Source organism: Pithys albifrons, chromosome 8, assembly GCF_047495875.1.
Source record: "Pithys albifrons albifrons isolate INPA30051 chromosome 8, PitAlb_v1, whole genome shotgun sequence".
In the NCBI taxonomy this organism is placed as follows: domain Eukaryota; kingdom Metazoa; phylum Chordata; class Aves; order Passeriformes; family Thamnophilidae; genus Pithys; species Pithys albifrons.
The window spans coordinates 35,457,456-35,478,833 of NC_092465.1; the positions used below are offsets into that span (position 1 = coordinate 35,457,456).

The window sequence follows — 21,378 nt, forward strand, 5'->3', positions numbered from 1 at the left end:
GCGGGGAAAAAAAAGTAAAAAAAGGAAGACCATGTTGGGGGAAAAATAAACTTGGCAAGGAAAATGCAACTTGAACAATCCTCTTGGTGCACGTTTTAAAAAGCCAGGAGTGACACCGAGAGGATGTGGATCTTTTGATCCCTGATGCAGAGGTTAAATGAGCAGCACATGCAACTGAGATTAATTATTGACAGAAGTCATTCCTTTCATGTGTATGGTCTGTAGTGAGACCTGAAGGTCGAGTTGACTTGAATTCCAAACTCGGGCAGTAACTGCAATCAGCTTCATACATGTGGTTCTGTTTGTTATGCAGATCTCTTCCAGTGTGTTCAATTTGACATGTGGTAGTTGGGGCTCTGCTGCTTCAGCAGAGTTTTTCTGGACTCCCCAGTCTGGGCTGTGATGGGTGCAGTGTCTCAGTCCTGCTGTAGCTGGAAGGTCATTTCCCTCCTTTAGCAAGCAAAGGCAAACCCCCAAACTTGTTTGTGATGTTCTCTCTACAGGTAATTGACCTTTACACCTGAATTTCCATGGGTCTTGGGATTAATTTGGAATAAATTATCCTTCCTGAGGAATTGCTGCCACAGCTCAGTTGGTCAGTGGGTGATTCAATGGCCATCCCAATGGTGGCACCCAAACCTCACTGTTTCATTGCCTCTCCTCCCTGACTTGTGCTTTAGGAATGTGCAGATCTCTCAAAACAGTATTTCAAGTTCTAATTTGAAGAAAAGCATCAGGGCTTGTGATGTTGCTGTTACCTTTGTGCCACTGGGCTGGGGCCGGGCCGGGGGGCCCTGCCCCTGCCTGTGTGCCCCGGGCCGGGCCGGGGGGCCCTGCCCCTGCCGCTGTGCCCCGGGCCGGGCCGGGCCGGGGGGCCCTGCCCCTGCCTGTGTGCCCCGGGCCGGGCCGGGGGGCCCTGCCCCTGCCTGTGTGCCCCGGGCCGGGCCGGGCCGGGGGGCCCTGCCCCTGCCTGTGTGCCCCGGGCCGGGCCGGGCCGGGGGGCCCTGCCCCTGCCGCTGTGCCCCGGGCCGGGCCGGGCCGGGGGGCCCTGCCCCTGCCGCTGTGCCCCGGGCCGGGCCGGGCCGGGGGGCCCTGCCCCTGCCGCTGTGCCCCGGGCCGGGCCGGGCCGGGGGGCCCTGCCCCTGCCGCTGTGCCCCGGGCCGGGCCGGGCCGGGGGGCCCTGCCCCTGCCGCTGTGCCCCGGGCCGGGCCGGGCCGGGGGGCCCTGCCCCTGCCGCTGTGCCCCGGGCCGGGCCGGGCCGGGGGGCCCTGCCCCTGCCTGTGTGCCCCGGGCCGGGCCGGGCCGGGGGGCCCTGCCCCTGCCTGTGTGCCCCGGGCCGGGCCGGGCCGGGGGGCCCTGCCCCTGCCTGTGTGCCCCGGGCTGGGGCGGGGACCATGCTCTGCCCTGCCCTGCCTTGCTTCTGGGCTTGGTAATGTCAGGGCAGCTGAGACAGGTGGACCTGCTGCTGGGGGCAGAGTGGGCACTTTGCATGTTCTGGAGTTTTTGACATGGTGTTTGTCGAGTTGGACTGTCAGTCTCCTGAGATCAGGGGACTTCTGGTCAGCCAAAGCCTTGGCATGAAATTGTGTGCAGCAGCCCATGAAATGTCATTATCCTGACCCTGGGAATGTTCTCCTCTTCCACAGATGCCTTTGTGAACAGCCAGGAATGGACACTGAGCCGATCGGTCCCGGAGCTGAAAGTGGTGAGTTTGTGTTTGCTTCTGGCTCTGCAAACAGCCTGGAAATGTTACACACAAGTGTGAGTCTTCACACTTCATTAAACCTACTGGGGGGGGAAACCACACAAAGGAATTTTAATAAGTAAAACATTTGTCTTCTGCACAAATATGGTAGAATTGCAGAACGGTTTGGGTTGGAAGGACCTTAAAGCCCATCTCATTCTGTGCCCTGCCCTGGGCAGGGGCACCTCCCACCAGCCCAGGCTGCTCCAAGCCCCATCCAGCCTGGCCCTGGACACTTCCAGGGATGGGACTGTCTTATGAAGATTGTGTTTTCAGTTTTTATAATATTCCTGCAGAGATGTCTCTGTATTTTGTTGCTGTTGCAACTTGCTTGGCTCCATGAACCACCTTTCAAGGGGTCTTAGATGTTTGTAGGAGGGGGTGGAAGTTTGCTGATGATTTGTAAGGCTCCTTTTATCTCACCACAGTAATTTTCAAGGACCAGATGTCTTTTCTCCCTTTCTTAAAAGAATTTAAGTGATCTGATACTGAAATTTTTTTGAAAAAAATTATTTGAAGGTTCCTTTAGTGCATCAAAACCTGTTTTACTATCACAGTGACAGTGATTTGATCGCTGCTCACAGGAATTTCCTCGGCTGAGCTGGTTTACAGACAGGTGGAAGAAAAAGAAAAAGTAACCCAGAGGCAGACTGGGGGAGTTGCCCAGATTTGCCCTTTTAGGAGATAGGAATGTAGAGGCTGAGATGAAACCTCCTGGTGGTGGGAACTGAACCAGCAGCTCAGAGTTACTGGGGCCCTGTCACTGGGGTTTAACTTGGAGGACAAACACCACACAGAATCAGAACACTGAAAAACTTGGATTGCAAGGTATTGGTTGCACAGGAGTCCAGCCCTGTGGGGGCTTGTTCTGAGGAGGATCTACAGAGGGTTTCCTTGCAGATCCTTCCCCTTCTCCAAGCCCTGCAAATTGACAACACCAGCCAAGGAACTTGGGGCTTGCAGGTGAGAGCAGAGCTGCAGTTACAGGTGTTGTAATGCAGAACCAGAGGAGTGCCAGCACTGCTGATGGTCTCCGGGGGCATTTCACTCCTGTGCCAGCCTGGCTACATCCCATGGGCTCTGGTGTGGGGTGTTCTCCCCTGTGCTGTCTGAACCAGGGGCAGGGAAACAATCCCAGCTGCAGAGAATGGATTGGCCATGGTCAGTGTGCACAGGGTGTCTGTCAGGGGGCAAAGCAGAACTCTGACTGTTGCAGAAGCACTAATTTGATTAAAGCTCTGCAAAGGGTGGGTTGCAGCACCACCAGCTGTGCCTGCGAGCTTGTGCTCCAGCAGGGAGGGCAGCCTGGAGGGCCAGGGCAATCTGCCTGTGCTGTCCTGTCCTTCCCTGCGTTCCAGCCTCATCCTCGGAGCTCACTGAGGGCTGGGCAAGGACAGGACCTGGCAAAGCCAAAGCTGCTTCTCCAGCAGGGCAGGTGGGGGCCAGGCTTGATGGGCAGGGCTGGGAGGGAGCCCCAGCTTCGGCCTCCTGAGAAGGGTGTGCTCTGCAGGAGATGAGGAACTGCTCACTGGGAGAGGTTGTCCTCTCTGGAGAGGCTGGGAGGTCCTTCAGCTGAGGGAGTTGGTTGATTTTTATTTTTGATTTATTTATACAGTGGCTGTTGTTGTACCCTTTGGGCTGTGCAGAATTAGAAAGGGAATAGAAACTGCTCTGGGAGAGCAGAGAGAGCACCCAGAGCTGCAGTAAAGGAAGGATTCTATTTCAACATGTCTGGGAGGGAGGAAAGAACATCAGTCTTTGCCTCCTGTTTCAGCAATACACACAGGGCTTGGATTCTGTCCAGTGTGCAGGGGGATATTCAAGGCCTTGGAGCTACCTGGGCTAGTGGGAGGTGTCCCTGCCTTTGGGAGAGGGTGGAACTGGATGGGCTTTAAAGGTTCCTCCCAACCCAAACCATTTTGGGATTCTGTGGTTGGTCTCTGCTGATCAAATATTTCCACAGTTTACCTACAGATTTTGATACTCCTGTTACAGTCAAGAGTAGGGTGAGAGCAGTACCTTTGGTATTCCTGGATCCCATTTCTCTCAATGTAAAATAAGGATGCCAAGTGCAGTCAGGGCAGCTTTGAAATGCCAGGAGCCATCAGTACATTTAAGCATTTTCCAACAGGCTTCAGTAGGATGTGGGCACAGTGGTTTGGGCTGATTCTACAGCATGTCTGGCACATGCAAATAAATGATTCAGTGTTGCACGAGTCAGAACTGACAGGAGCACGGAGTTGTAGCTGAATTTTCTCCTTTCTGAACTGGGTTAGGGTGGTGTTTTTGTGCCTTAACATGCTTGTCATAACTTGGTGCATTTCAGACATATCCATAAATAAACAGAGATGACTTTGGGTTGTTTGTTTATAAAATATGGGAGAGGGGAGTTTGACTACAGTGAAAACATGCTGGAATATTTGTCATACTGTGGGGGATCAGCCTTGGACAAGGATTAATCCTTGAAGAGAGAAACTGTATTAGAATAAAATTGGGTTTTTTCCCAGTGTAAAACTTCCTGCTCCTGGTTTTCAGGAGCAATTGATGAGGAGCTCTGGAGCAGTGAGGCCCAGCCCTGCACTGAACAACAGAAGGACAGTTCTCCTCGATTTTAATGTCATGGGCTGGTTTGATCCTGCTGGGCAAGAGGTGGTGCTTTGTAGGTCCTGATGGGGGATCTGAGGGAATCCTGGTTTCCAGGTGGGGAGGAGAAGGCAGATATCTCCTGAGTGTTTCTGAAGGAGCTCTCTGGGGAGGAAATCAGATTGGGATGCAGATGCAGATTCTGTAGCTGTGTTTGCAGCCTGGCCTGCAGGCAGGGTCCCTGTCCAGGGCAGGGCAGGGCAGTGGGGTGAGTTTCAAGGGCCCTTGGCATCCAAACCACTCTGGGATTGTGGATGAATTAGTGAGGCACTTTCTTCACTGGAATACACCTCTTGCTCCATCTAATCAGAGCTTTCTGCATCAGTTTACAGCATCACAACATCCAAGTGCTCTTGTGCCCAGGAATCCTTGTGGTTTGGGGTCCCTGGAAGAAGGAATGTCTCAGAGAACCTGAAGTGCTGTAAAATCATGTGTTCTGAAATGACCTTTGGAATGCTTTAAAAAGAAAAAAAGTTGTATTCTCAAGTCATTTGATGTCTTTTAAATGTTTGGAGTCTCTTGCTAGAATAAGTTACGCCATCCATGGCCAAAGGATGGAGGATGTTTGTTCTCTCTGGACCCCAAAGTTGATGCCTTTCTCTGGTTCTTGGAAGTTAAAATTTTGGCACAAGTATAATATAAAATTGTTTTCCGTGCAAACAGGACTTAATAAGCACTTTGTGATAAGGAGGGTGGTTTCTCACAGTTTAGGATTAAGAAAATGGAGTAGGGATTGTGCAGTAACATGTGACCTGTGCCTTGGTCACCTTGGCAGTCTCAGGCACTTCAGCAGAGCTCATCTTGTCTCCAGGGACCTTCTGCTCTGAACCTCTGGTGAGGGTCAAGTAAACATGTCAGAACAGAGTAGGCCTGGTTTGTTTTAAAGGGTGAAGGAAGTTCCCATCTCCTCCTTCAGAGAGAGTGTCCTCTGTGTGCACCGTGTGCCCTTTTACAGCAACAGCAAACACAAATCTCATCTTTTGGCATCTGAGCACCTTCAGGAGGGAAACTGTGGGGTTGGGCTGCTTGCTGATACCTCTGCCTGGGTTTGGAGAACAGCTGCCAGTGAGCCAGCTCAGCAGAGCACTGCTGTGTGCCTCAGGATATGGAGTGCTGCTGGGTGCTTGTTCCAGGGCAGGTGTTGGGCAGGGAGGGTTTGAGTTGGGAACTTCTGGGTGCAGTCAGGGACTTGAACATGTCTTTGTGGAGACCTGAGAGCCCCTTCCAGTGCCCAGTGGGGCTCCATGGGAGCTGGAGAGGGACTTTGGACCAGGGATGGAGGGACAGGACAAGGGAATGGGTTCCCACTGCCAGAGGTGGGGTATTGGGAAGAGATACCTTCCTGTGAGGCCCTGGCACAGGCTGGGCAGAAAAACTGTGGCTGCCCCATCCATGGAAGTGTCCAAGGCCAGGCTGGACAGGGCTTGGAGCAACGTGGGACAGTGGGAGGTGTCCCTGCCATGGCAGGGGATGGGATGGGATGGTATTTCAAGTCTCTTCCTGCCCAAACCCTCCTGTTTTGGTGGAGATGCCAGAATGTGTCTGTCCATTGCCACGTACATGGTGTGTGTGTGTGTCAGGGGTGAGTCAGGGGGGATCACACTGTGCAGCCTCCAGAGGGGTTCACCAGGATGACAACTTAGTGATGTGTTTGTATTTCCCAGTCAAGAGGTGCCAGGCCCCTCCCCTGGGGTCTGTGTGTCCCCTGGTGCTGCCCCTTGGCATCAGTGGCAGCTGCAGGAAGGGAGTGCTGCTGGCAGAGCCTTTCACCTCCCCTCTTGGCCTGGCTGGGGCTGTCCTGCTGGGTGGGCTTTCTCCTCACGTGCACAGGGGTTGTTTCATGATGCTCCTTGCCCGTGCTGCTGTGTGCAGGGATTAATGCAGCTGATTGTGTCCCCTCTGTCTGCAGGGCATCGTGGGTAACCTGGCCAGTGGCAAGTCTGCGCTCGTGCACCGGTACCTGACGGGCACCTACGTGCAGGAGGAATCCCCCGAAGGTACGTGCCCTGCACACCCCAGGCTGCAGCCTGACCCCCTCCCACTCACTGGCAGAGAGGCCCATCTGCTGTTCCAGAACTCAGGGAGATTCTCCCTTAGTGTCCTCCAGACCGGGCTCAGTATGGACAGTGATGGAACTGGAGCTTTCCCACGACTCCTGATCATCCCTAAATACTTTGCCCCGCGATGTTCCTTCCATGTGGGAAGCTCCCAGTACTGCTGCTGAAAGCTACAGTCACTGTCTGCAGTAGTGGATTTCTCCAGAATTGGGATTTTGGAAGAATTAAACAACATCATGAGCTTAAACTAAACATACAATTTGTTCACTGTTTAATGTGTTAAATATTTAGTGCTGGTATTTTTTTAAAATGTTTTTATGGCATAGAAAATTAATGTATATGTTGTAGTGTTTAACATTAATCCGCGTTCATAGCTTGAAATAAAAAATACAGCACCTTATGAGATGTAGCTTACAGTAAATACTTTTTTGATTATTTTTCTTTATCTGTTCTCCTTATGACCTTTTAAATCCAACTCTGAGACACTGAATCTCTGGTTCCTTCTTTTCCTTACTGGCTGTTCCCTTCTTTGCAGATATGGATGCAGGTAACTATGCATTGTCTCCATGGCAGCTCCCTCGGAAGGGACAGGGCCAGTGTCTGTTCTAGAGCCTTCCCCTTGTTTTGTGTATCATTTTGAGTTGTTTCCTTTTGATTTCGAGTCTTTAGTGCATCTCACTGTTCTTGTCTCTTGCTGTAGTTGTCTCCTCAGCTGTAGTTTGTAGTTTCATGCATCTCTGATAACATTTGTTCCTAATTAACTCATACCAAAGGAAGGTGTAAGCTCAGGAGTTGTCGTTTTAACAGCCTGGAATTGTGGTTAAAATGTGAGGAGAGGGAAAGGGAGAGATGGACAAGGCTTTTTCTCTGCAATTTCAGCAACACTGAAGGTTTCCAGTTTCCAAGTTTGCCTTAAATGCTTTTACTGCTTTGTAGCTAGAGCTGATAATTGTAATTGATAATGATGGATAATAATTGAGCCTCTCCCCCAAACTGCATTTATCTCCTGTTTGCTGGATGCTGAGAGTGAGACATGGGGATGTGAGGGGAGACCCACTGAATACAACAACTCTTCAGCAAAAATCAATATCACGACAGATCTCTTCAAGAACACAAAATATTTTGGGCTGGTTTTTATCTTGCAAGACTCCAGTGCATTGATTGTTGCCAGGGCTGGCAGTCCCTCCTCCTAGAGAAGGAATATTTTAGGTGCTGTTCCTTGGGAGTGTTGCCATCTGTCCTCTTTGTCTGCAGGGATTTTTATTTACAGTGCTTGAGTGACGTTCCAACTGTTTTTCCTGGAAGGATTAGATGACAAAAGCAGTGCCACATCATTTCTTACACATAAGTGTGGCTGACAAGCCTCACTAATGACACTGCTGCATTTCATTAACAGCAGGAAAACCGGGGTAATTAAGAGCTCTCATTTACTGTGTGAGGGATAAGGTGAAGATTTCTAATCAAGTTAATATTAAATGGAGATTTCAACCCATATAAAGTACCCTTAGTAAAATAGTGTAGTGGAGATTTGGTGATTCTTTGGCACAGAATAACAGGATGGTTTGGGTTGGAGGGACCTTGAAGCCCCCCCAGTGCCACCCCTGCCAGGGGTAGGGACACTTGGACACTTCCAGGTCATCCAGGCACAACCTGTGGAGGGCACAGCATGCCCAGTGTGACCCTCCATGCTGGGGGCACAGCTGTCCCTGCTCAGGGACTGTGGGTGTGCAGGGTTAGGCTGGGTAAGGGATGTTCTGGTGGCAGCTGCTGCCTTAGGGCAGAAACCCCAATGCCCGGGCTGGGAAGGGCTCCCTGAAAGCTGCCCGTGTCAGGCTCCGTGTCCTCAGCTCCCCCTGGGCCAGGGATGGCTCTGCCCACTCACCCCCAGTGCCAGGGGCTGCTCGCTGTGCCCTCCTTTGCCTGTGAGGGGCTGGGACTGCCCTGAACCTGCCCTGAGCCTCTCCTGGGGCAGGGATGGCTCTGCCCACTCACCCCCAGTGCCAGGGACTGCTCCCTGTGCCCTCCTTTGCCTGTGAGGGGCTGGGACTGCCATGCCCCTTCCCTGCCCCAAGTGCCTCTCTCCCAGAGCTGCACCATTCCAGCCAGGGAATTCCATGTCCAGGTGGTCCATGTTTCTTGCAGCTCTTTGAGGTGAGCTGTTCCTCTTGCTGCCCCACCCCAAGAGCAGGAGTCACATGAAGGTGTACAGCAGTTTTCTCTCACTGTCTGGCCTGGTTTTTAGTTCTGTTCAGAGCTCATTGTACTCCCTGGTGTGTTTGTAACGTGGAAACCTTTGTTTTCTCAAAGTACAAGGTTTTATTGGGAAGAAGACTGGCTTTTGGACTCTTTTCTGGCTTGTTTAACATGCACATGGCTGTGCCCTGTGTGACATGTTTAACACCAGGTGGATTTTCATGTAAGGGAAGCAGGGATGTGTTACCCTGCAGTAAGTGGCAATTCCACAGCCTGGGACTTCAGTTTGTTTCTGTGATGAGTCAACAAGGAAGTGATGGGGAATCCCAGAGGTTTTTTTCATCTTCTAAGGACCTTCCAAGTGATTGGAAGAAAAGCTGCAGTTGCTGAGTGTCTGCCCTGCTGCAGACGAGGGGAGGTGTGGGAGCCTCCTGTCTTTCCTTTCCCCTCTAAAATCTGGTTGTACCTGTGGGAGCACAGAGAAACCAGGGGGTGGAATTGAGACAGACCTTGGCAGGGCAAGGGGAGCTGGAGCTGACAGAACAGGGAGTGTCAGGAGACTCTCTTGCTGTTCAGGCTTTGCTTCCAAAAAGCCACTGAGGTGTGAAAAATTACTCAAAAGCTTTTCAACACCTCTACTATGTCTATGAGTATCTTAAGTCATATTGTGATTATTTCAATATTTTTTTTCCAGTGAGTATAATAAAAAAAAGGCAGATAAATTGTCCAAGGTGTCTCAGCTGGGATGAGGAAAATGGAGGGTTTTTCCCTGTGTACTTGGAGGTATATTTAAGATTTTTTTTTCATGTGGAGTAAATAGTTGAGGTGTTTCCAAAGGCATAAAACCCATTTACCATCCTGACTCGAGGCAGCAAGGAGCTGAAATGAAGGTTTCATTTCTCTGTGTGTGGAGGAACTTGTAATAAAAATGCAATTTTCCCCCAGTAAGAGGTACAGAATAAAGCCTTTACTGGTGTTATCCAGAAAGCTCTGATCACTTACTTTTTCTCCTGCCTTGACCTGAAAATAATTTTAGCCTATTGCAGCTTTCAACAATAACTTTTTTCAGTAGCACAGTGAACAGCATATCACCTGAATAGCAGGAATGGCCATAAAATGGCCATAAAATAGCAGGAATGGTCATATTTATTATTAAAATACTAAACCAAGTGTCACCTTCAGCCTTTCCTTTGAAGAATGTAAGGGTAGTATCACAAGAATAAGTTCCCAGCCTGTAACAAAAACACATATTGATGTTCTTAAAGGTCTTTTGCAGCCTCAAGGATTCTGTTTCTGTGTAAAAATTACATTTTAGGGGATGGATGTCCCTGTTTTTCTGGTTGTTGTTTGCAGTAACTGTTTGTGCCCCACACTTGCCCACAGAGGGTAATTATGCAAGGAGGATTTTGAAGCAGAGTGTTTAAAATTTCAGCTGCTTTCACTCCCATCCTCTTAAGAGCTTTTGCCTGGTTTCAGACTCTTACACAATATCTGTGCAGAAAGTTCAGGCAGGAGCTGTTCACTGGGCTGACCTTGCAGTGGCCTCAGTCGGGTCTGGTGCTTCAGTTCCTGGGCTCACTCCAAGGTGGAGCTGCTTCTGGGGGAAAGAAGGGTTCAAAAACAGCCTCCCCATCCCTGGGAGTGTCCCAGGCCGGGCTGGGCAGGGCTTGGAGCACCCTGGGCTGGTGGGAGATGTCCCTGCCCATGGCAGGGGTGGGGTGGGATGAGCTTTGTGGTCCCTCCCAAACCTTTTGGGGTTCTGGGATTCCTCAGGGTTCGTCGGTTGGTGGTGTGGGTTGGACAGAACGAGGGAGCTGCAGCAGAATTGGACCATTTTCGCTTCTCTGTGACTCCTGTTCCCTTCTCCCTGTGGCTCATGTAGTTCTTCCTGCTGGGAACAGGCAGGTCCCTGAGGTTGCCAGTGTGTTTACGGAAGCCACTGGCTATTTTTATCTAGTTAATATTTTTCAAACATTTAGGAAGGCCATATTTAGTAAACACCCCAGTTTGCTCTTTGCTGAATAACGAGAGGATGTGCCCCAGACTGGTCTGTGCCTTGTTCTCAGGGAGCAGAGGCTGAAATGCAGATGAGGAGCAGAGAAACGTGTCCTCTGGGGATGCACTTGGGTGCTTTTCTTGGAAACATTCACGCTCTTTCATTCATGACTTTTTGGAATTCCAGAAAATGATCATCATACTCATTTATATACTTTGTGTGCTTATTGCACAGGGAGATTCTGCAGGAATGCCAAGTGCATGTGGGTTCCAAAGGGCCACATTTGCCTTAAGAGCACGTTTGGAGGTTCTTGAGCTACAAAACAGAGGGAAACTGAAATTTTCCACATTGGTTTCAAATCCTTTCCGTGTTTCAGGAGCTCCTGCAGCACTTTGGGGCAGCTGAAGGTACCTGAGTAGTTTTGTGCAGGAGACAGCAGGGTTCAAAATTACCTGTTTGCAGTTCTTTGTCCTCTGTTCTTTTAAAACAGTATTGACTGATTATTTTTATTTGGCATTTCATGCTGACACCCAGATATAAAACAACACTTGTCTTTTTTTGATCCTTTTCAAGCCCTGCTGCAGGGAGCTCTCCTGGGCTTCTGGAGCCTTTCAGGCTTAGCATAAAAGACATAAAATGTTTATGTATTCTGCCCTCTCCCCTCTGGAGCCCTTCCCTCTCCTGGGACTGCCTGTGTGGGTTGGAGCAGCCTTTGAAAACCACACTCGAGTTGGCAACTGTTTCAAGTGTCACACAAAAAAGGAACTCTGTTAATTAAAGCAAGAGCTCCAGGATTTGCTCTTTTCCTGGGCAGAAGGTGCTGGAGAAGCAGTTTCCTAGAAGGGGTTTCCCTTCCTGAGTGCCACCTGCTCTTTACTGTGGTGTCTTTAGCTGCACCCTGGATCCTCCCTGGTTTTGATGAGCAATGTCTGTAGGATGTGTCCTCCTCCTGAAAGGCTCCTTGCAGTGTTGTGTCCCAGGTTGAAGCTGAAGTGCAGATTTACAGCTGCTCCCGACAGGTGACAAGTGACAGGACAAGGGACAATGTCCTCAAGCTGTGCCGGGGGGGTGAGGTGGGATGTGTGGATTGGATATTGAGGGAAATTTCTTCACCAAAATTGTTGCCAAGCACTAGCACAGCTGCCCAGGGCAGGGCTCAGGTGCCCATCCCTGGAGGTGTCCAAAACCACGTGGATGTGGCACCTGGGACAGGGTTTGGCGGTGGCTTTGGCAGCGCTGGGGCAGTTGTTGCTCTTGGTGATGTTGGAGGGCCTTTCCAGCGTTGATGAGTCTGAGATTGGGCGAGTTGAGTCTCCAGGGCTCCCGGAGAGCAGCAGAGTTTGCAGTGGCTGCTGCTGGAAAGGGCCTTCCTCCCTCTTTATTTTTCAAGTATTCCTCCTGGGTGTGCTTGTAAACCAAGCCCATTATTTCACTTTCCATCTCAAAGCCGAATCTTAACACCTCCTTCCAACACGTTTCCTTTTCAGCTTCTATTTGATTTATTGTCCTTTTTCCCCTTCCATTAAATCTGTTGTTGTTTTGGGAAATTGTATCAGAAGGAGGGGCACGAGCTGGTTTTACTTGCAGTGTTGGATTCTCAGCAGCCTGGTGGATTTTTCAGGATGTCCCTGGGTGTCTGTTCCTGTTCAGGGAGCACAGAGTGCAGTGTAATCACTGCTGAGCCCAGCTCTGACCTCAGGGTTACTGTTTGTGATGCAAAACTGTAATGACAGGGACAGGTATCAGAGAAGCTGGCTATAAACAGAGTAAAAAAAGCCAAGAGATACTTAAAAAGAGATAAAAAAAGGCCTGCAATCTGTGTTTCAGTGCCTTTGGGAGTCAGGTTTTTGGCTTATCTTTGTTGTGCTGTTTGGGGTTTGTTAGTAATTAGGTAAAAATCTTTGAAATGATGTTGGAAGTCAAACATGTTGAGCTGCTGAATTATATGTTAGATGAAAAGCTGGGCTGGGTTTGTCTGGAAGATGAAACGTGTGCTAAGTCACCATTTAAAGAACTGCAACCAAAAGGGCAATGCTATTGTAAGTCACTGTGAGGAGCTTTGTTTGGAAAGTCTGGTTTGGGGGTCAGCTCTTGAAACTTGAAAAGGCTGGTGATGGAAACAGGTAGGAGTGAACTGAAGTGGTGTCACATCCTGCCCTAAGAAGCTGATTCTGGTTTTTGTTTGTCTCCAGCTGGCTTGATAAAAATAAGCTTTTAAAATTAGCCTGGTGGTGTGTATACAATTAGTGGGTGTGATGTGTAAGGAACACTCTGCACCTGCTGGCAGGAAAATACACTTGATTTTCTTCCTGGGTATTTTCTAGGCATATTTGTTTGGTCCCTGTCTTGCTGAGATGCCCTGCCCAGACTGAGGAGGCTGAGGCTGGGCTGGTGGCACAAGGAATGCCCAACTGCTGCTCTGCAGTGCCAGGGGGTTTTAGCCCTCCCTGCCCCACCTTCCTGCAGGTGGTTGGGCCTTCCCTTTGTCCCTCTGATGCTGCTTTTGTTTTTCCCCTCTATTTTTCCAACTCATTCTGGTCGTGTTGAAGTACAGTCCAATTTTCTCACGTAATTGCAGTCCCTCCTGCTTCATTATCTAGAAATTAAATAGCCTGTGTTGCTTCCATCTTCCAGGTTATTAATAAGCTGCATGTGTGAGAGGTGAAGCTCCTGCAGAAAGTTGCATTTGTGTCGTGGCTCTTTGTGCAGAGGAGCCACTGGATGAGGGCAGAGTGTGGTTTCCTCTTGGTCTGCACTCACCCTACAGGGGTTTTATGGAGCCTGGGCCTCTCTAGTTGGCTGAGCACTGACTGCAGGAGGCTTTGGAGTGAAAGTGGAACATGCTCTGCTCCTGACTCTGTGGAATGAGGGAAACTTAATTGCTCAGAGGCTCTGGGTTTTCTCATTTATCTTGGGGGTTAATAGATCACTTTGCCCTCCTGTTTGAGCTACCACACTGGATCTGATCTCCCTGTTTATCAGGGAATCCCAGAAGGGGTTGGGTTGGAAGGGACCTTGAAGATGATCCTGTTCCACGCCCTGCCACTGCACCTCCATCAGCCCAGGCTGCTCCAAGCCCCATCCAGCCTGGCCTGGGATGGTCAGATGATGAAGTTTACTGTACTTTTGACTTCTCCTTTTGCCAAGTTCTTCCTGCAGAGACAGACTGTGCTGGGGAATTACTCCCTCCCTGCACCCAAGGGTCTCATAACTGCATCTGTGTGTGATAACGTGGGGTTGGGGGCAATAAATGCTCCTTCCATACTGACCTGTGAAACACCACAGGGTTTGGGGGCTTTTATTTCTTTAGTTGGTGGTAGCTGGCTGAGGTCAGTGGGAGGCACTGCTGTGTGTTCTCTCACTGGCTGGTGCTGGGCCAGGAGTGGGTGGCACGAGGATGTCACCCTGTCCCTGCTCTCCTGGAGCTGCAGTGCCAGGCAGGGCTGCTCTGCTCTCTGTTACATCCTCTGCTGCTTGGAAATGACACCACAGACCTCTGCAGAACAGCATTCAGCACAACTTAAATAGCACTGAGCTGCTGTGTGTGCTCAGTGTGCAGCTCCATCTCCCCCTCTCAGAGGGCTTTGATTGTGGCCTCTGGTTCTGTGCAGGGCCAGGAGTTGGACTCGCTGAGCCTTGTGGGTCCCTTCCAGCTGGGAATGTTCTGTGATTCTGTGCAACTTGAGTAGCTCATTTTTGGTTTAGTTAGTTAGTTGTTTGTTTATTTATTTTAAGTGTAAGCTATTTTCCTGAATCCTTAAAATTGAGTTGATCTCCTTTGAAATCACCACCAGGTTTTGGGAACCCTCTGGAGGGACACTGCAAATGCATCAGTGATCATGGCTCAGAATTAATCGGGTAAATGCCCATTGCAGCTGCCACTAAAATTGCAGCAGCAAGGCCTCTTTCCAGGCAGTTACAGACCCTGAATCAATCAGTGCTCCCTTGGCAGTTTTTCTGTCCAGATAAGGTTCTCTCCATGGTGTGATACTGCACTGCATGGGATGCCTTTGGGTGGGTATGGCTTCATACTCCAGGAGACCTGGTCCTCTATTTCCCAAACTGTGCCCTAAACCTGCTGGCAGAACCAGCTGGTGGGGTTTGAAGGGCTTGCTCTCGGTTGCTTTTGTTGTTTTGGGGGGTTTTTGGCCCCAGTGCTCTGTGGGAGCTGGTGCAGGATCTGCCTGCAGGTTCAGTCCCATGTGGCAGTGCTGGTTCCCCACTCTCTGCTGTTCTGTGGTTCAACACTCAACCCAGCTCAACCACATGGAAATTTAATTTTAATCCTCCTTGTAGGGTTTTAATCCTTCTTGTAATAATATGCTTTTGGGGAAAATGCTGAGAAAAGCATTTTAAAAGTAGTTTATTTACATGAAAATGTTGCAGTAGCAAACCAGAGTGTGTTTGAATGGAGAGTTTCTTCCCGTGTTTCCCTGAAGAGGAGCTGGATTCTTGGCAGTCTCTCCCATCTTCTGAGGAGGGGGGAAAGGGAGAGAATGTGCATTTGTAGGACAGCTGGCTGCTGTTGTCCAAGTGCACGTGTCAGTGGGAATGTGAATTCCAGGCTCTCAGGGCTGTGCAGCCCCAGGCTCTGGGTTGGGTTCCGATGCCCTGCCAGGGCAGACACTCAGCTGCTGCCTGGGCCTGTTTGTGCCCAGCCCCTGGTTTATCTGTCTCATGGCCACAGAACTCCCTCCCCGGGCCATGTGCTTGGGTGAGGAGCCCCAGGGTGGAATCAGGGGCTGCTCTGCTGAGCAATTGCACAGTGAGCAGCTCCAGGCCAGGCTGGCAGGGCTGGATGATCCTCCAGCCCTGGAATTGCCCCAGCTTTGGTGATGTGAGTGCCCTTGATGGCAAATGTGTGCAGTGTTTACAGCTGGTATCAGTTTTTACTGGGTAATTCTTGCACTGCTGCTGCTTCTGAGCACCAGCCTGGAGAGTGTTGTGCATAAAGATGAGATCAGGAGGCCTTTGTTGAGCCCCCAGCCCGTGCTCTGATCTGTGCTGGGTGTTGGGGGGGCTGGGAGTCGCTGCTGCACAGGATTTCGCTGGCTTTGTGTTGCTCAGAGCTGTGTTTGTGTGCAGGGCCTGGGCAGCTGCCCCTGCCAGGGGTGCCACTCACTGCTGGTGGGCACAGGAGGGTGTTTGCCACCTTCTGCAAGGGTTTGGACACCTTTGTGTGACTGGATAACATCCTGGCCATGGGAGAGTGGGAATAACATGCCTTGCCATGCCCATCCTGTGGAGCCTCTGAGACCTCCGCTGGCAGGAACATTTGGGAGATCCCTCATTACAAAGCTGTGTGTGCCACAGCACTGATGGGGCTGGAGCAGAGCGAGCTGCATCCCATGGGAGCAGTGCTGGGGAGTTTGAGCTCCTGCTTGGAATTAAGAAGGTCATTTCTTTGTTCTCAGGGTCGTGGGTTTAGGCAGTAACTCGTGGCTCCATCATGTACACGGATATTTAGGAACACACAGTGGTGTCTTGTAGCTTGGGAGACTCCTGACATATTCACGGGTTGCTGTAATTCAATATTTGAGCTGGCTGGTCTCTCTAATTCCTCTTTCCCTGTGGTGCTTTACAAACTCCAAAGATGTAAGTTATTAAAAATACTGGATGTGGTACTGCCCAAGCCCCACCATCCCCAAATCGCTGCCTTGGCCCTGCCTTTGCTTCCCCAGGCTGGTGCTGAGGCTCATCGGGTCTCAGGTGAAAGGCAGAATAATCAGTTCATTGTTTGCCTTAATCCTCCAGTCACAGATATCTGCAGGGTACAGCCTTGGTCTGTGTGTTCTTCTCTGCTTCTGCCTTTGTTTGTGTGAATTCCTGGTAATGAGGGGGGTTTTCTCAATCTGTGCAGCTCCAATTCTGAGCTGTGCCCTCGATAAGGGCTCTGATGCAGGAGCAGGAGCTGTCAGGGATGCTGCATCCTGCTGGGAGCTGAGATTTGCATAAAGTGGTGCTTGTTTGAGGGATGAGCATGACTTTGCTGCTGCATTGCTGGGTCTTCAGATTTGATTTGAAAGGTTTAGTGTGAAGTGGAAATGCAGGGCATTTTTTAGAGAGTTTGTTTGGAGGGTGTTAAATTTAAACTATTTATCAGAAAAATCAGGGATGTGTGAGGATGTGGCTGTTCCTGCTAATGAGGGAACATCCTCGTTTAAGGGTGGAGGAGCCACTTGAGGAGATTTGAACTGACTGTGTGACAGTCCTGGTGAAGTGGAACAGCATGTCAGGATCTGAATTTAATACTGGAAATAACAGCATGTTATGGTTGTGCTGAGCCTCACACAGTGTTTTTGGGAAAGGGAAAGAGCAGGTCATTGACTGTGGGTTTCAGTAGAAAAAGAACTGTTGGTTAACTTGATGCTGAATTTTTTAAATATAGTACCTTTCTCCAAGCTCCTCTCACCAGCCAGATTTGTAGTGACCATGAAGAATGAACCTCTCAGTGCTCACATTTGGTCAGGGCATATACACTCGAGTATTTTTATTTTTCAGTTGTCTACTTAAGTGTTTTATTTCACCTTCTTTGAAGATACAGGGAGCCTTGCAAGGTGTCCTGTTGACCAGGGGAATAACAAGTTGGCTCTGAAAGTCATTCAGTCCATGGTATTTCATAATGAGCTGGATGAACTTTCAGTGCTTCAAAAAAGGAAATAGGAAATGGCAATTAGGCAGGACTTTCCCTCTCCAATCAGTCTATCCTGCACTGCCATTGTTACTCACAGCTCTCAAGAGCCTCCCTGGAGGGCTCTATAGTAAGTAATTCATCTTGTTTAACACTTCCATGTGAAGCACATGCAATTAATTGACAACGTATAGAAATAATGAGCTGATTAATAGAAATCCAGTTCCTGAGAGCCGAGACAAGTTTCCTTTACAAGTTTTACGGTTGGTTGTGGTTGTTCTTTTCAAGTTCACTAATGATATATATTTATCTGCCACTGGATCTGTGAAGGTGAAATTGAAATGCAGTTTGTGAGTGAAACGATAATCTCTGTGTAGCTGTCCTGCTCTTTCTGTGCCTTTAAACAGCCAGAAATGTGATAGTCTTAATTATTGCATGTTTAGTACTGCTAATAGAGTAATAATAGTAGGGTAGGTTTATAAAGAAAAGATTTTGAAAAACTCCAAACCCACAAACAACAAAAAAAACCCCAGCAGAAAACCACAACTTCCCCCCTGTTTTCACGTCTTTTGTGAAACATCCAGTGTGTCTGAACATGCTCAGACATTGCACAGGGCTGAGCTGTGGAGTGCTGGTGGTTTGGGAGCTGCTGCTGTGGTTGGGTGGGCAGGGAGGGTTTGAGCCAGTCTGGTGTTCCCTGGGGCAGCAGCTCCTGTGCCAGTCGTGTTTGGGGCTCAGTGTCCCCCTGTGTGTGCTGCCTCACTGCTGTTTGCAGGGGTGTTCTGGTACTGGGACAAGTTTTAAAGTGAGTCTGGTTGGGAAACAGAGTTCAAATTAGAAATAATTCCAGTGTGAAAACCAGGGGTGAAGAGAGAAGTGTAGGGTGTGTTCATAGAGGTCTGTCTCTGCATGGCCAGCTCAGCTGTGAGGGTGGGTCATACCAGGCAGGGGAGCTTTGGGGCTTGGGTGGGGAGGTGAGAGGGGGTTTGCTTCCAGGAGAGGAGCCCAAATGCCTTAGTCCATGCTTGCTAATCCTGGTTTAGGCTCAGTCACACCAGCAGCCCTCAATGGGATTTGTCATTTTGGAGAGAGACAGCAGAGAGCCCAAGGGAAGCAATTCCAGCTCTGCCCTGGAGTTGGGCAGGAGTCCCTGTGAGCCAGGGGAGGGAGAGGTGACTGAGGGAGCAGCTGCTCCGTGTGCCACATCCCCCTGGGGCAGCAGGATGGGGGTGGGAGGTGTCTGAAGGGCACAGCTCCTCTGTGTGTGTGGTGTCCTGAGCAGGCCTGGGTCTGTCCCAAGCCAGCAGCACGATGCTCTCCTTTAGTGTAGCACATCCTGCAGAGGTACCACCATCGTAGCTGTTTGTCTAACATGTGTCTGGTATTTTCCCCTAACTGTGGTGTTTGAATATAGAACTCTCATTTCCATAACACCCCCTGTGTGCTGTAAGAACTGGGCTTCCCTTGAGGAAATGCTTTTGGGTGTAACACACAACGTTGTTTGTGTGAACTGTCCCACTTTTGCCTTCTTAGAGATTCTTCTCTCACTGTTACACACAGCAAAGGTGCTGCACAGGGTGTTCCACCCATGTGTGTCAAACCCAAGGACACCTGACCTGGGAGTTACTGTTTGTAATGTAGCTGTTGGCTCTTCTCCACATTATCCCTATTGCTTACATAGATATTTATATGTAAAATGTGTAGGTATGTATGTATAAATAAGGCAAGTACATGCCTTAGCTTTCTTAAGTAATTCCTATGTGTCTGCATATAATCTTAATTACAGTAGTTGGTTAATTGCCAGAGAGCTCAAGGACCCCATTTTTTCCCCAAGCGAAGCCTTTTTCTGTGTGTTCTGTGCTTTGCTGTGTGTAACTGCTGCTTTGTGTGACAGGTGGGAGGTTCAAGAAGGAGATAGTGGTGGATGGCCAGAGCTACCTGCTGCTGATCCGGGATGAAGGAGGCCCTCCGGAGGCTCAGGTGAGATCTCTGGGAGCCTTAAAGCCTCTCTCTTCCTGTGCTTCTGAAAACCTGCCTGCCAAAGAGCTGCCTCGGCTCTGTCTGACCTGGCTCCTTCTCATCCGTCTGTTGGGAAAATTCCTGCATTGCCTTCAGGGGAAAAACATTTTGTTCAGAAAATGTTTGGGATTTCAATTACAGTGTGTTAAAGAGTCTGGGTAGGAACATTGGGTACTGCAACTAAAGCTGTGTCAGTGATTTCTCTTCAATGCCCAGTGTGCTTCCCCTGGGGACAGAACTGTGTGTTGTGGTCGAGTTCTCTTCCAAGTCTGAAGCCCTGAACTGTTCAAACAGACTTGCACACAGGGACACACTGACTTGGGTCCGAGTCTTTGCATTCTCTGCTGCTTCCACATTTTGCTGTTTAAGACTCAACTTGGCAACTTCCAGCTCAGCACCACAGAGTTCTGGATTTCTGACTGGGAATTCTCTGTGTCCTCTGTTACTTCCTCTCACAGAGGGTGACATGTCAGGGTTTAAAAGAATCACAGAAGGGTTTGGGTCAGAAGGGGCATCAAAGCTCATCCCATCCCACCCCCTGCCGTGGACGGGGACACCTCCAACTATTCCAGGTTGCTCCAAGCCCCATCCAACCTGACCTGGGATGCTTCCAGGGATCCAGGGGCAGCCACAGCTTCTCTGTGCCAGGGCCTGCCCACCCTCCCAGCCAGCAATTCCTTCCCAATCTCCAATCTACCCCTGCCCTCTGGCTTTGGGAAGCCACTCTGTTGTCTTGTCCTTCCAAGCCTTTGTTCCTCTCCAGCTCTGCTGGAGCCCCTTTAGTCACTGGAAGGGGCCCCAAGGTGTCCCTCTCCTCCAGGCTGAACACCCCCAGCCTGCCCAGACCATTTCAGGAGACATTTGTGGGTTTGTGTCCTTAACCCTTACCCTGTTGTGAGCAGGACTTTGCCCCTGTGATGCTGAAGCCTGTCTGCAGGCATTGCCCTTCCTGGGGCATCCTCCTCCTGCTCCTCACCTGGGCACCTGCAGGCTCTCCCAGTGCTGGCAGCTGCTGTCCCTACTTGGCTGCTCAGGGCTGGCTCAGCTTCCAAACAAGCAGTGATTGAGCCTCAGGAGCAGCTGGAGGGGAGCAGTGCCAGCAGCAGCAGCCTGGCCTTCAATGCCCCACTTTGGCTGCAGGAGGGGAAGGTGCCCGACAAACGGGAAGAGAAAGGAGGTGGAGGAAATGGAGACCCAGAGACACATCCTGGAAGGAAGTTAAAAGACAAAACCCTGAGTGTTGCTGGCACATCTGCAGCCCTGTCAGCAGGAGCCCACAAGGAGAGCTCTGTGTTGGACTGGGAGGGGTTTGGCTGGGGCTCCCACAGCTCCAGGGCTGGTGCTCAGAGCACATGCACCCATCTGGAAACAGAAATACTGGGGGGGCACAGGTGGACACAGCAATGAGAAATGTTTCCCTGCTGAAGATTTGGGGTTGCTCTGAGTGCAGCCTCATGGACAGGCACAGGCTGTGCTTTGCATGTGTGTGAGAGGAACTTGGGGTGTTTGGTTCCTGTGCTGTGAGGGAGGTGTCCCTGCCCATGGAACTTGGGGTTTGGTTCCTGTGCTCTGGGGGAGGTGTCCCTGCCCATGGAACTTGGGGGGTTTGGTTCCTGTGCTCTGGGGGAGGTGTCCCTGCCCATGGAACTTGGGGTTTGGTTCCTGTGCTCTGGGGGAGGTGTCCCTGCCCATGGAACTTGGGGTTTGGTTCCTGTGCTCTGGGGGAGGTGTCCCTGCCCTTGGCAGGGTGGGGAACGAGATGGGCCCTCCAACCCAAACCATTCTGTGGTTCTGTTGTGGCTGAGATTTGTTCTTCAGCAAATCAGGAGGATGGAGAGCTGAAGGTGTCAGTGCTGTTTCACCTTTCAGCACTTGGGTTTCACAGGTAAATTGCCTTTGAAGTTTGTGGGTGTAATTTCAAGTCTCATATGTGTTGAACATCTTTAATCAGTTTATTAATTCCTGAAATGAAAAGTTCATTTCTGGGTTCATGAATGACTGGGATAGAATTATGACTTCATGAGGAGGGTAAGTTTATATTATAATACATGAGTATGAAATAAGGAGCTGAGCTGTGCTGTTCCTGTCACTGGGT

At 50.2% G+C, this 21,378-nt stretch overlaps 1 protein-coding gene across 6 annotated transcripts in view; it reads left to right on the top strand.

Annotated features, from left to right (window-relative positions):
- The window catches only part of AGAP1 (ArfGAP with GTPase domain, ankyrin repeat and PH domain 1), a 320,698-nt gene that overhangs the window by 97,609 nt on the left and 201,711 nt on the right, over nt 1-21,378 (top strand). For all 6 annotated transcript variants that reach the window (XM_071562998.1, XM_071562999.1, XM_071563000.1 and 3 more), the window contains exons 2-4: nt 1,647-1,705; nt 6,297-6,384; nt 19,159-19,244. In XM_071562998.1, the coding sequence (XP_071419099.1) occupies nt 1,647-1,705; nt 6,297-6,384; nt 19,159-19,244 (233 nt within the window). The remainder of the gene's footprint in view (nt 1-1,646; nt 1,706-6,296; nt 6,385-19,158; nt 19,245-21,378) is intronic.